Source organism: Enoplosus armatus, chromosome 13, assembly GCF_043641665.1.
Source record: "Enoplosus armatus isolate fEnoArm2 chromosome 13, fEnoArm2.hap1, whole genome shotgun sequence".
NCBI classification, from domain to species: domain Eukaryota; kingdom Metazoa; phylum Chordata; class Actinopteri; order Centrarchiformes; family Enoplosidae; genus Enoplosus; species Enoplosus armatus.
In genome coordinates this window covers 19,880,340-19,895,424 of record NC_092192.1, presented here as the reverse complement: position 1 = coordinate 19,895,424, position 15,085 = coordinate 19,880,340, and the positions used below count along the sequence as shown (strand labels likewise).

Genomic DNA, 15,085 nt, shown 5'->3' with positions numbered 1-15,085 from the left:
AAATCCTCAAATTCCAACCGGAGTGAGCCAGGCATTTCAGCTTTCAGGTCCACTTATTAAGCCAAGACCTGTCCAGATCAGCTGTGTGATACCAGTGGGCCAGCGACTATAGGACTGCCAGAGGACACCACCATTCAACTCCAACCAATTAGGTTTCCATTACACTTCGCCTACACTTAGTACAAGAAACCCTGGCAAAAGGATATTAAATACAGATGATACAGCACTGGGAAAATGTCACTGTGAAAGGTGATGTGGGTTGTAAAGGATTCAATTTGTAAAAAGAGAGGGGAGGAAAGGGAGTTGTACAAATGTAGTGTCCCACAGTAGGAAGGATTGTAGGAAAAGCTACAGTTTGGAATGTGGCCAAATACAGTAGCTGTTGAGAGAGAAAAGAGGGAGAGACAGAGATAGGATCATATGTTGTCAGCTTGTTGGGATCAAACAAATCAAAAAGGTGGAGGAGGAAAAATAAAACATGTCGGGGCTTCATGTCTCACTGCTGGAATTACAATTAAACTGACCAGATGATTAACAGCAATATACCACATAGCAGCCAGAGGACCGTGGTGGCTGTGCGGCCATAAATAATTCCTCCATCTGAATTTCTTACAACCAAGCTTATGTCCCAGTGAGGAACTGGGAACACAAGTGCTTTAAAATGTGTTCCCCTAATTACCCCACTGCTGACTGGACAACTCATTCTGCAGTCTGCTGTCAATATTTATGAGGAGGACCAACCAAAACAGACCTGAATCTTTAATGCTCTCAAACCGAGTTTTATGTCTCTGCAGAGGAGAAAGGGCAGAGTTACTCTTGACAGTGGTGAGGGGAGCTGGCGGGGGGGGGCAGGCTGGAGTGTTTTGACACATCATCAGCATAAACATACAGAAGAGGACGGGAGGGGAGGGGATGAGAGAGAGAGAAGAGAGGAGGGGTTGTTATATAAGAAACAGGCATCACAGTCCCACAGCTGCTGAGGCCAACCAACAGGATAAGGGACAATAATCAGATTATAGCACGACTGTAGTTTTGAACATGTGATGAAAAAAAAAGAAAAAGATGTCCCTATTTTGGGAGAAGAGTTACCCAAAAATAGAGTCGAGAATTTCAGAATAAGAGCTCCTCAGTGAATATATTCATTTTTATAAAGATATATATATAAAGATATTCAACATTGTATAAGAAATATAGAGCCAGTGATTCACACATTTTGTTACTCAATACGTTCTAAAACATGGTGTCAACAGCACAGGCTCATTGTCTAACCTGACGAATAAAAACTAGATTCTTACACCACAGGCAAAAAAAAAAAAAGGCAAACATCTTTCTCTATTCTCTATATATTTATATTATTTCACAGGAAACACTGGGACTGATGAACCTTGCAGTCATTGTTCGGGGCAGGTAGCTTGGCTTTAGAAAAGATTCACCTCTCTGGGAAATGAGTATGTCTTAAGATGTAAATTAATATCACAATGGCACAATTGGCTAAGATACTTAATTGTTGTTAAGCTAATATTTTATACAAGAAACGCCCACTCTGGTAAAAAAAGAAAAGACCTCACTGTGTCATTTTGAGAGAAACAAATCCCATTTCAGAAAGTGAGCCTAATCTAAAATCGAATTAAAATCTCATTTGAAGTATTATCAATGAATGAATCAGTTGCAGCTTGGGTGTTGGGATTACTTTAGCTGCTCATTACACATAATGAGTCTCTCCCACCTTCTCTCTACTGTATGTTGTCCCTTTCTTCCTCTCTACTACTCTCCTGTTCTGTCTCTCCCTCCTTCTCTCTCTTTCTGCAGCCTCCATCACGAGCATTTATGTGGCTAAGTGCTGCAGGTCTATTGTGTAATGCTATACGACTCTGATGGCTGCTCAGTGCAGGTCCGGCTATCTGAAGAGCTTTACCACCCTGCTCACCCTGCAGCCACAGCACACGCACACACACACACACACACACACACACACACACACACACGAGCAGGATGTTCTGCAGTGCATACTGGAGATAAGATGAGGGAGAGGTCCACAATCAGGCACCACCAGCTGGCTCCACGTGGGTTTTAAACGCCAGGGGCCCAGAGATCATTACTCTTACTGTTTAGCAGTTTGTCAAAAATACACATCCTCAAATCATTAACGTGCCTTGTCAGGATCACACATCACCATATCTCTGTGTGTCTCATTTCAGATAATTTTATGATTTGTTGATAAGCTGCCTCATTGTCACCTCTGAGCAGTGCCACACGGGAATGAAGTCAGGTCTTGACAGTGTGCTTGCATTTATTTAGCGCTCACCTTGCTGCTTATTAACCTTGCTGCTTTCTGAGGAAGGGAAAGGAGCCTTGTGCTCATATTGGTTTAATATCCTGCATATCTGGTGGAAGTCTAGCTTCAGTGCAAGCAGAGAAGACACTGTACTGAAAGACACAACACAAACTCCTTGGTGCAGAACAGCAAAAAACAAAACAAATGTCTATTTTACCATTTTTAGTTTTAGCATTTGGCTCCAACATGCATGTCAACTGAGCGACCCAAAAGAGCACGTGTCAAGACATTTCTCAAGAAGCTACTTTGAACTGACAGAACGATAAGATGATGAATCACTGTCACACTTGTGTCACAAATAAATGCTTTCTTTACTTGACAAGAGGCATATGGAAATGTTGTGAGGTTGTTTATTTTAAGCACACAAAAGGTACACCTTGCCACAGAATCAGGGTGCGTTAGTTTCAATACTGCAGCATTCAAATTCTTTCTAATCAAGAGTTGGGACTGACAGATATATAGGAGAATAAAATATTTAAAATAGGCCTTGGTTTAGAACGACAAGAAGACATATTTCCGCATTGTAGAAAAATAAAAACTGTTATTATTAGGATTACAAGACAATATGGATTCACAAAAGAGGCACCCGGTTCTTTTCTTTCAACCAAAATCAACAAGAATCTTTTATTTTGAAGTAATTAATCCAAAATTAAACTGTATACATTAGCAGATTGCACATATACAGTACATACAGTACATTAGCGTAGGAATAATCTGCATTATATAAGACACATGCTGTCACTGAGACCGGATGTGCACTGATAACACATGTAACCTTTACGGAGGCTCATCTGCTCCCAGGAAATGCCCTGTCACTACAAAGACTGTCTATTAAAACGACCCCACTGTTCTCCTGTCAGTCTCCTCTGAAGGCCGCAAAAACCTACAAGGGCCCAAATAAAGAAATCTGTCACACTTGGAAACTATGATTTCCTCCTTTCGAGTGCAAATCATTTTGAGGGATCCGGTTTGTTTTCTTTAAAAATAGAAGAATGCTCAAAGACCTGTCCCTGTGACTACGTCCCATGCTATTTATGGCATTTATTTAAAAGGCATCATGTGTTTACTGAGCGTTGCAGCACAACGGGCAGCGAAGACCTAGCGTGAGATATGTTTTGGCTTCATTAGCAAGAACGGACTCGGTGACAAGAAAATAAATGTGCTCGGTCTATTTCAAGACACAGTAGGAAAGACAAACAAACCGTGACTAACAATAAGTCTTCACGCATGCCAGGTCACACCCAAAACTCTCAGTGCCGACAGTGAGATTTGCAAGTCTTGATAGGAAAAGCTTAATTATTCATAACTCAATTTGCAGAGGATATGTCTAATTTTTGCAGCTTGAAGCAACCTTAACAGGCCCAGTTGAACTGGTAGTTGTCTAGAGGCGGAATGAGTAGAAAGGTCTGGTCAGTATACAGTAAACAGCTCCTGAATACGAAACGCTGCCTCTAAAAATGTTGTCTCTCCTCTCAAGTCACATTCCTACGCTGACCACCATTGTCTCTTTGATTATACGTGTTTATGCAGTGGAACACCACCAGTCCACATGTTTGTGTGATCTCCACAGTGGCATCAGAGATAAGCCCTGGCTAATCCCCAAACATGGCAATCTCTCATAAATAAAAAGTGCACATGTAACAAATATTGAGCAGGAAAGCCCTCACAGCGAGGAGGTGATGTCTGGAGCAGACGCACTCTGTGGATGTTTACACTGCAGGCCAAAGGGGAGGAAACGTTTTCATAACCTCATTTATAGAACAATGGTCAGCTTTGACTACTTTTTCAGACACTGACTGACTCAAGCTGCATTCTCAGTGTCGTAAAAACAGAATTCCCTTTTATTATTGAGCTCCAATTGATGTCAAACACCTCTGTTTGCATCTAAGAATTTAATATTTGACAGATCAGATGAAATTTCTTTATGGATAAGGATAACAGAATGTAATAAATATACTGATAATGTGCCTTTTAACTGTTGCAGATACAACAAACCTTTTTTTATACGACAGGATACAGTATATTACTGAAGGTATTACTTTTAATTCTGATAATTACAGTTTTCACTGTTGCCGTGTAATTACGATGGCTATCAGAGACAATGACGGCATTATGTAGACATCCATTTCTGAGGGAAGTGACTCAACCGTGGACTGAAAAAACAACGTAAACAAGCCCAACAGTATCAACTCTGCCTGACATCTTGCCTTTATCATGAGGCTTATGTAACATATTCCCCACTATTAGCTCAACAAACACAGACTCCTTCCTTTTAAACCATTGTTTATCTCATAACTCCCTCCTCTTCGGCCGTGAGTGACTGCCAATTCCACACCAGCGGCGTAAGTTAAGAAAACAAGCCGTGCGGTTAATTAACGGCAAGGACATTGGTGACTAAATTATTATGTACACTCATAACAATGCTGCACAGAGCCACACGGTAAATATGGAGATGATTCAGTGTAACCTTACTGAGTTGTTTGAACAATTAAGGTCATTTATTAATGTCGCCTCATCTGACTGCAGGGACCCCTTTGAGGCCAGTCTAGTAGAAGTGGTTTTGTATTTTAAAGCCTCTATAGAATAGAAAGAATTAATCATTATTCCTTCTGATCCGTTTCATTCTCTTAGTAGCCAGGGCTGAAAGCGAAAAAATTCAAAGTCTCTTGAACTCTCTGTGTACTTCTGACAGAATAGATAACATCAGTGCAATGAGCCAACTCAAAACTTCCCACAAAGAATACAATGAATTCTCGTTTCAGTCTTATATGTGCCTCAGGTAGGAGTGCCAAACCTGTTCTGGTGTTCTTCAAATTCCAAATAAGATGCTGTGCATATTTCTCACAGTCTCTCAGCGAGCAAATGACATCAATTACCATAGTTTTAGCACATTCCACGAGAGGACAACGGCGGTGCGAGAAGTCTAAACGCAGACACAATAACAGGTATACTGGAGCCACAGGGGGTCAGGTGCTTAAGTGTAACGTTACTGTGTTGTCAGTGTTGGACACAGGTGAATCATGCTTTATGCGTCTGGTGGTTACGTCTTTCTCATGTGGATACGCCGCAAGACAAAACCAGAGAAAAGTTAAATGTGTGTTCAGCAAGGTATCGGCCCGGGACAGCGTTTGTCAGCCTGGTGGGGGAGCCTCTCCTGGCCAAAATGTAAATAATAATGGCTTGATGATATTTAAAACAACAACTCTTGACCCTTACACAAATGAAGGTTTTTCACTTAACAATACGCCATTAAATCTGCATCAGTACGGTAAATGTCACTGAGTCCTGGCATAATCATTTATCATCATTCATTATCTTGTATCATCAGAGGCAATCTATGAAGTGTGTCTCATGGTGAATTGGTACCAAAGCCTTTTATCACTGAAGCACTATGCTCTAAAAATGAATTTAAATTGGTCTAATTATACCTCGCCTTCATGGTTCAGATGGGTAGTCTGATGGATTGTTTTTCATATTCTTTCTATGAGACATTTCACAGTAAAATAAGTATTTAAAGACACAGTGACAAGGCACATGAATTAGCCTACATGTGGTACAGTGGAGCCTCCCAGACACTGTTTGGTGGAAACATACAAAGTATTGACACTGAATGAGACTCAACTCAAAAACTGAATACAATTGAACAAGCTGCACCCCCACTGGCAGAAACACACACACACTTCTCTCCTGCCACACATGCACACACAGAGGGAGACAAGAAACACCGGACATCCAGCTCTCACTTTGATTGGCCAGCAGAACAAAACCTCCAGGGATGACTCACCCCCTGTGATTCAATGCCACTGTGAATAGAGCATCAGGAGGAGATGCAGACACACGTATGTTGAGTGTGTGTGTGTGCGTATGTGTGTGCGTGTGTGTGTGTGTGTGTGTGTGCGCGTGTGATTGCTATTCACTGAGCCTGTACAGATACATTTCCCTATGAAACCCCCTGAAGAGAGCACCTGTGAGGCTCTGCATCCGGCTGTGGGATACCAAGTGCTCAGCAGCCCATTTGATCCCTTTTTTTTAGGCATCGAGACACTTGTCTGGTTGTATATAGAATAATTAATCTCTTGAAGGTGACTGACATTAATTTAGGTTGAAAAAGTGGGAATGAAAGTAGCCTACTGAAAGGCAGCTTATTAATCCCCTACCGTGCAGATGTACACAGAACATATTCTGCAGTTTCAAGAGCTCCCTACCTCTGAGATTAGACTTTTGAGATAAATATGATTTGTCACAGATCAAGCGCTCCTGCTTGACAATAAAGTTTTCAATTTAATATAAAAATCAAGCGGCACGGAGCTACTTTATGCTGCAGGATGGAGGATTTTCCTGATGGAGGAAAAAGTACTTCAAGGACACATTTGATTCGTATTGGAAATGAATTATGAATAAAAAGAAGCTTAACAGAGGAAAAATAGTAACATTCAGCGGTACTTGTTACCCACAAGGGATGCAAACCAAATAATGTACAACATTAAATTACTTAGTATGCTCTCTACCACCTCAAAGCCAGATCTCATCAATTTGGATCACTAGAAATTCCTGCTTTCCTGTCATCTATTTTATGCTTTTTTGCAATTTGGGAATTTCCCACCGTAGCTGAAGGGCCTGTCATCCTCACAGCTGTGAAACCTGACAGTCAGGACAGACAGTCTAACCATGGGGCAACAGTTTGAGGAATTCGAATGTCCGCCAGCTGCCAGAGACAGAATTAGAGGAATAGGAGAAGCACATCCTATCTGCAGGTCTGTACACGTCTCCAGGCTAGGCGTTGTCATTGGGTGCCATTTACAGCACCGCCGAGTGACACTTTGACCCGCTCACTGTGGTCGAGAGGTGTGTGTCTAGGTGTCAGCGTTCATCACATCGCAAGCACGCCACTCCACCTTTGTACCTCTGCCCTTTCCGTCACTACAAGGTTATCTGCTTGCTGCGACCGGAGGCGCTTGTATGAAGAGTAAACTGTGGATGAGTCTCTCCGCCAGTAAAAACAGCTTTGTAACTCTGTCCTTGCTCTTGTATTGGCTCAGTCCGAGACGGTTTCAAGTCTAGTTTCATACAGATTCAATAATCAACTTATAACGCTTTGTAGGAATGGACTGCTATTGATATTGCTTCACAATAAAAGAGTCAATCGCACGAATTACTGCTTCAAAAAGCTCGCAAATAATGATGCAATGCACTGTTGGGCTGAACCATTCAGTCTCTGTGAGACTTTTCTGCTGCTATTTTTGGGTGACATCTCTGTGTCATCACTGTGGTATTGTAGTGACTCACCTTAATGATGATACAGTACAATTTGTCATTTAAATATGATGCGAGAACCACACTTGTCATCTAGTTCAAATGTTCTAAAGAAATACAACAGGTAACCCAACCCTACATACCACTGTCAGGGATCTCACCACACACAGAGTGTGTCAGGCACTCCAACCATGTGTGACCCTACTGAGTAAAGGAACATAATACCATATAGTCTATTTCATAAAAGTTACACTCTGCAACAGACAACAGAGAAGCACGGACGCAGTTATAGACAACTGGTCAAAAGACACCAAATGAATGAGTCTGTTCACGACATTGGACTGCCACTACTGTGTCTCTGGCATGAGCTGCTGGCTGACACATCTTACACCCACTTAATCTGCGGCAAAACAAGATTGTGTTTTCGTGTTTTTCCCGACAGGGCGAACCTTTCATAATAAAAGCACTTCAGTTCTAATTCTAAAGGAGAAACCTTTTCGGTGCTTGTGATATTAGATCCTGCTGTCTCTACAGAAGCAACACACGGAAAAGTACCTGACGCGATCCACTGGGACGTGTGAGGCAGCGGAGCGGATTAAGAAGTAGAAGAAACCCTCATTGTTTCCAGGAGAGAAGAGACAGTGTAACAGCAAGATAACAGCATGAACACTGGCAGGAGAAATTCCATTTGTATTTTATTTAGGATTACTTATTTGACAATTAATCCGCATAAAATAAATTATAGTAATACAGAGATTAAATGGTAAATTTACTGCTGCTTAATTGTGACTTAGCAGCATGTATTTGCTTAACTGAACGCAGCCTGGAGGTTTGCACCATCTCTGCTGTATTACATTTAACACAGCACTAAATCTAGTGCTGTTTACTGGACTTCTGAGTCTCATAAAAGGCGGTTGTGTATTCATACGGAGCAGAGTAATTTACTCTCCTCTGCCAGCTCGCTATGATATTCAGATGAAATAAGAATGAGGTCAAATCAATATTCATTCCTACAAAGGTAAGGATAAGATGTTGCATATATTTTTTTGATCTTGATCTTGCTACTGCTGACTGATAACAGGCTGCAAAGAAAAGAAGTACACAACAAGGAAACAGCAGTGGCTTCCTTTCAGTCATCACCAACCAATCAATGGGGTCCAGTGCTCTGAGGCAGCAGTGTGTTGTGTTTTCTATCAGGTGTGCAGTACCGGTGGGAGTGGCAGCTTTGTTTTTGCTTCCTTTAATGATTAATGGGACTGCCTGTGAAGGGTGTGACACATAACTTTGGTTTGAGTTGGACACCAGAGCCGACCAATACGTCTCAACTCAGACATTCTCATACATCACATCTCTGCCTCCTGGATTCCCCTTCATGTGGCGCCCCAAACATCTCCACATTCCTCAAATTTCTGATCACCACTAATTCTCTCTGAAGCCCTTCCGTTCAGACCTCGCCAGTGTTGGATTACCAATGCGTTGGCTGGGTTTGATAAATACCACATGCGGCCTGGGAAACACCCGCTCTCTCGCCTGTTTCTGTCAAACTCGGCAGCTAATTCCTGCAGAAGCTGCCATCAACCGCCACCTAATGCCAACTTAAACCCCTTTTATTTTATTCAATCTTTCAGCTACTCATGAGAGCTGATAGCTTGTCACAGCAGCTGCAGCAGATCTCTCTACTACCTGCTGCAGCAGGGGAGAATTACACGCTGCTACAAATACCAGGCTGACTTGGCAAGAGTGCACTGGATCATCATCTTTTGCACATTACCTGCGCAGATCAAAAGCAAACACACATGGTAAGTATAAAGAAAGGTGCTCGCGTGGCTTCTAAAAGCATGAAACAGCAGTGGGATGTGCATTCACTCAAGTTCCAGACTGCAATCCAAGCTGCAGCATTAATAAAAACATGTAGTTATTTTCCAGCAGAGCACTTGAGCGCAAGGCGAGGAGTTTTCTTTCCTGCAGTAACTACAGGAGCAGCCAACTTAATGACAAGCTCCGGCTGAAATGACAGAGAACCCTGCTTGTCTGTGTCTGTGTTGTTGTATGCTACCCTTGTTACTGGGACTAATGGGATACGAATACAAATACAGGCACAAATTACTCACACATACACACACTCTTCTAATATTGAATGAAAACACACCAAATGAGCGCACAGCCGCCATATCTTTGACCTTAACTTGCATGAGGCGTGTATGAATCAAGCACATGTGTGTGTGTGTTTGTTTCTGATTGATCTGTTGATGTCACTCGGAGCAGAAAGAGTGGAGCAGCCTCCAGCGGCGTCAGACAATCGATCGGTTTTCAGCCTCTTCTTTCGGAGAAGCGGGAGAAAATATTGCCAAAAGTCTTGTTACCATGAACGCTTGATCGCTCCCATGGCGACTTAAAAAAAAGATGATGAAATAACAGTGCTATTCTTAAATCTGTGACTCTACCGCAGCACCCCCACCTCCCTGCTGTTTCTGTGGTGATTAAAAACACAGGGCGATTAGAGATCTGACAGGACATTTATATGAGGAGGGGTTGACAGCGTGCTTGTTTAATTGGCCTTAATCCTGATTGGATTGGCAGTCACTCATCGGCAGTGCTATTGGTTAGTTGACAGGAAGTGAGGGGGAAGGAGAGCAGGGTGCCAATCATCGCCCAACAGCTGCCCTCCTCCGAGACATGGCCTATAAAAACAGCCTGAGATGGACACACACACACACACACACACGCGCGCTGTGATGTCGATGCATCATCGGGTCATCGTTCTATTCTCGTCTCAGCAGGCGAGGAGCTGCTGAACACCATCGCAATGCAATTATTTGGCTTTGGGAATCAATAGTGGAGAAGATTAAACCTCGCTGCCATGCATGACCAGAGGAAGGAAGTCACAGGTGGCTCTTTCTTCTCCCTCCGTCTCCCTTCATCCCTCCGTCGCCTCTAACTCCTGTAAGGTGCCAGAGGGAGTGACAACAAGGCAACAACAGCTGCCAAACTGCTGATAGAGAGAGAGAGAGAGTGACAGAGAGAGAGAGAGAGAGAGAGAGCGAGGAGGTACCAAGGGATACCAATGAGGGCAAGAGACAAAATAGGAGCAGCTGTGAGTGGCCAAAACAGCTGATCAAGCATTGATAGCTCAACTTCCCGCTGTGTAAAAGGAAATCAGAGAGGCCTCCATTCAACAGTAGACATTTTTGATTGACACTTAACCATAAACCTATACAATTGGCCACACCTCGGACCCAGAAAGCAACAGGTTCCAGACAGCCAGAGCCGCAGCATGGGATAAACCCTCAGTGGCCAAAAACCTGAACCTCTAGTACAATGCTGACTTCTTGCAGTTTAGGCTTAAAGCTTTTTGTGTGCAGCGTAAGTCTGATGTGTTAACGTAGCTCAAGCCATAAGACTTACACAGCACCTGTGGCCTCATTCCTTTCAGCTCACATACTGGCCGAACGGAAGACTGACACCATGTTAAGACTGGGGCAATGTCAGTTGGTGTGTGTGTGTGTGTGTATGTGTGTGTGCGTGTGCTGGTGTCGTGTTTCAGACAAGGTGGGCAGCCACACACAGAACAGGGCACAGACAGTCTGCGAGCTGTTTTGAGCGCCGGCTCCTTATTAAGCCACCGCCCCACTGTACATCCAGCCTGACTGACCCCAATAACTCAGCCTCCATGCTAAACCAGTGGAGGATAATTACGATGCCAGCTTCCATTGTAAGGGATAATTCGACCCATGAAGACTTATTTTTGTGGTTTGCCTTAAAAGACTTGAATGCAATCACCATAGCATGTTAACAGGAGGAGGATACCTTCTCATAGATTTCTCTGTCTGGTTAACAAAAGAGCTCAACCCCCCCCCCCTCTCCCCAACCCAAGGTAATACCATCCAGGTGAACCCCCTCTCTTCCATTAACCTTTCGTGCCCTCCGTACCCTCGGGGCGGGTGCTGTTCACAGCTGTGAGTGGGTGTCACTCACTTCAGATAGCCGCTGCCCGGAGGCCTGTCATTTCCAGCGGGAGAGCAGAGCTCAGGCTGCGTCGCCCGGGTGCCCCGACAGGTCTGCTGAGCTCAGGTGAGACCATCTCCACATGCTGATGGACGGGCCGGAGAGCTCCAGGCTCAAACAACATGCCTTAACCCTAACCTGACTGACAGCTATGAACGCCTCGTCCTCTTACACAGAGAGCTGAGACCTCGGCTCTTCAGGCAATAATGACACAAGTGCACACACACATGCACAATAGAAATGAGCACATAGCTCAAGTCAACTTGTGTTGTGTGAGCCGCTTTTGAAAGGGTTGGTGTTGCCAAATAACAGAAATAACTGGTGCTGCGGAGGCTGAGCTCACCACAGGGTATTTTCCATGTGTTGTCCTTAAGCACGAAAACACCAGTTTACACCGGCGTACTGCAAACAGCATTCATCCAACCATGCCATTCAGTCTCTTATTTTCCTGCCAATGGGGGTGTGATAGTTCTACTTTTTCTTCTCTAGAAATGAGTATCAATGTCTTAAGACAAGCTAGGAAGAGGCACATTGATAACAATAATAGCAGTTTTCATGGTAAACAGATCCAGTTATCTAATTCCACTTACTGTTGGCTTGTTCTAGGAAACTAACATTTTACAAGTCAAAAATAGACAAAACATAGACATTTTCTGGAGTGCAACAATCAAAATGGAAACACTGCAGCAGGTCTGAACTCCTCTAGTGCTCAGTCAGGCTAGTATTTCCCAAAAGCAAACAACTTGTCAGTAACTCTCAGATATGGGAAATGTTTCATTCCAGTAGTTCTGATCAAGAGCCAAAGAAAAGGGTAAAAGCTATCCTTTGCTCAAAACTAGAAACCAGAACAGAGTTCATAAAGTGATTCTGACTCAGACTTGTATTTGTTCTACGACTTGGATCCTGCAGTGTGTGGTCAGTGTTTTTTTAAAAATGTGTGAGGGTGACCTGGCAGCAGAGAAAGAGAGAAAGCCTCAGCGCGCACAACGCCCACCGCCTGTAAAACACCTACGTTGGCAGTTTGCGTTCCCAGGTGCACCAAAGCTGCCAGGACAGAGGGAGCGAGGAAGGAGAGAAGGCAGAGCCGGCCTAGCCTGCAGGTGCTCACAGAGGCAGGGATTGTTCCCTCTGGAGACGGAAGAGGGGGGTGGGGGAAACCGGAAGGGTCATGTGCATACTGTAAACATATACACGCACACACTGAGACTCTCGCCTCCTGCGCCCTGATTACGTCAACCTCCCAACCTCTCCTTCGCACCTAGGCTCCCCCGTCTGAGTCCACCCGCTCTCACAGCTCAAGGCCCCCGACACCCAGCATTCCTCAGGCCTGTGTGAGGAAGAGGTCGCCTGGGGATCAGGGGCCAAGCGGAGTCTGAACCATGACAGGCCGGGACAGGCCAGGACAAACCAAACACACACAGCAGCCCTGCTTTTAGCCTGGCCAGCTGGGTGCCTCTCAGAGACCTGCAAATGCAGACGGTACAGAGGGCAAATCAGCTACACATACTGTGTGTGTGTTTAAGCATGTGCCAGTCTGTGTGCATAACCAAAATAATGAGCCAAAGCAAACAGAATTAAGAGTCAAACACCCTTCACAGTTTCCTGTTTCTTGTTAAGATTTCATACAAATCTCCCGGAGCAGAACGCGCTGGTCAGAACAGACATCGGCTGGAAAGTTCAGTGTGTTTTCACAAATTCAGGCACCCTGCTGATTAAAGAACTAATGAAGCGTGTTTGATTCTACACATCAGGACCATTAGCAGTCTGTACAGGCATCACATGAAAAAGTCTGATGTGAAATTGATTGCTTTGGAACACCAGACTGACTATTTGATCTTTTGACTACTGCTACAAAAAAACATAGAAAAGGAGCTGGAGGAGACAAGTTTATAAAAGAGAAAGAGCTGCTGTTAGATAATTAGCTTGAGTGAAATATATATCAACTGTATGGAAATGAGATCTGGAAATGATGAAATGGCGTATTCACTGAAAAGCCAACAGAAATGAAAAAACACAGATTTCTTTTTTTTCCTGGTAGATATTTTTGTCCTCAACACACCATTCATCCCACCTAAAGTTACTCTGAGAACATCACGTGAAGGAGGAAAACACTGGGCTGTATTCTTTCCCCCCTCAAACTCAAACCTGCCTGCTTACCCTGAATGGCACTTTGTGTGCATGTTTGTTGGTCTTTCAATGGGTTTGAGGGCACGCGGAGACAAGACTGGGCCCTGTCCTCCAATGAGAGGGCTTTGCAAGGTATCTCCCTAAAAGGTGAATTCATTGGGGCCTAGAGCGGAACAGGAAACCCTGCCCTGAGCCAGAGTCCTCAGACGCTCCGGGTACATGCATGCAGGCTCTCAAGAGAACAGCCTGCCTGGCTCCTGGCTGTGTTTTTCTTTCTATTGACCTGCCCTGCTGCTACTATGCTGCTGCTGCTGCTGCTGCTGCTGCTGCTGCTGTTGTGAGGAAATCTCACTCACTCACTTAACCCTGCGATACAGTGGTGCTAATATAACCAGCTTCAATTTAAATATATCTCAAAGGTAAAAAAAAAGAAATGCACTGCAGCTGCACAAACAGCTCAAAATTGTTGGTGGTGTAACTTTCAGATACTCTTCCGATAAATGCCGCAGTGTTTGACGGCCCAAAGTATGCTTCAAACGACTGCAGCATTTCACATGGAGACACAAATCAGTTCTTTTTTTACAGGGATGCCTTTCTGCCTTCCATCGGTCCATCCAATTTAGCTAACAAATATCAGAGTTACACAATAATTACCCTCATCACTCAGAGGATGTGTTTTGTGTTGAGCGAAGATTTCTCGCACATGTAATTATGGGATTAAAGGAGACTTACCTGTTTGCAGCAGGCCGATTCCGCTGTCTGATACGCCGTAATGCCGCTGGATGTCAAGCAGAACCCCTGCAAACAGGAGGAGGGGGAAAACATAAATGTGGTTTCAAGACATAATAATAGTCATAATCACAGACATTGAAACACTGAACTCCATTTGACTTGTAGCTAAATGAATTCTGGCTTTATGGTTCGTGTTTTGTGGCTTGTGATTATAGCTGGATATGATGGATAGACAGTACTCGACGGCCATCATTCACTTAACATCCCTGGGGATCAACGTAATGTCCCTGATAAGTGCTCTCTTGGCTGCCAGGCAGTGCTAAACTTAAGTAAAAGGCTACAAAGATTTCACTGCAGGGTGTTATATAGGAACAATTTCTGGTGTTAAATCGCTGAACACACCTTCCGCTAAACACATAAAAACACTTCCATAACACACACACACACACACACACACTTTCTCCACCGTTAGCTTCCCACTGGCTCATGTAAACAGCTCTGGGGAGCAGCCTCAGTGCAGTGACTGGAGTTGATTTTGGCCTTACCAGATGACTCTGTAACCGACCGTGTGAGGTCAATGTTTCTGGTGGCTTTCGTCAGTCACACAGACATACAGCGGCACCATAACGCCGC

At 44.0% G+C, this 15,085-nt stretch overlaps 1 protein-coding gene across 1 annotated transcript in view; it reads right to left on the bottom strand.

Annotated features, from left to right (window-relative positions):
* spns2 (SPNS lysolipid transporter 2, sphingosine-1-phosphate) overlaps window positions 1-15,085 on the bottom strand; it is a 58,718-nt gene that overhangs the window by 25,224 nt on the left and 18,409 nt on the right. The window contains exon 2 of the mRNA XM_070917134.1: window positions 14,453-14,518. Coding sequence (XP_070773235.1) covers window positions 14,453-14,518 — 66 coding nt within the window. The remainder of the gene's footprint in view (window positions 1-14,452; window positions 14,519-15,085) is intronic.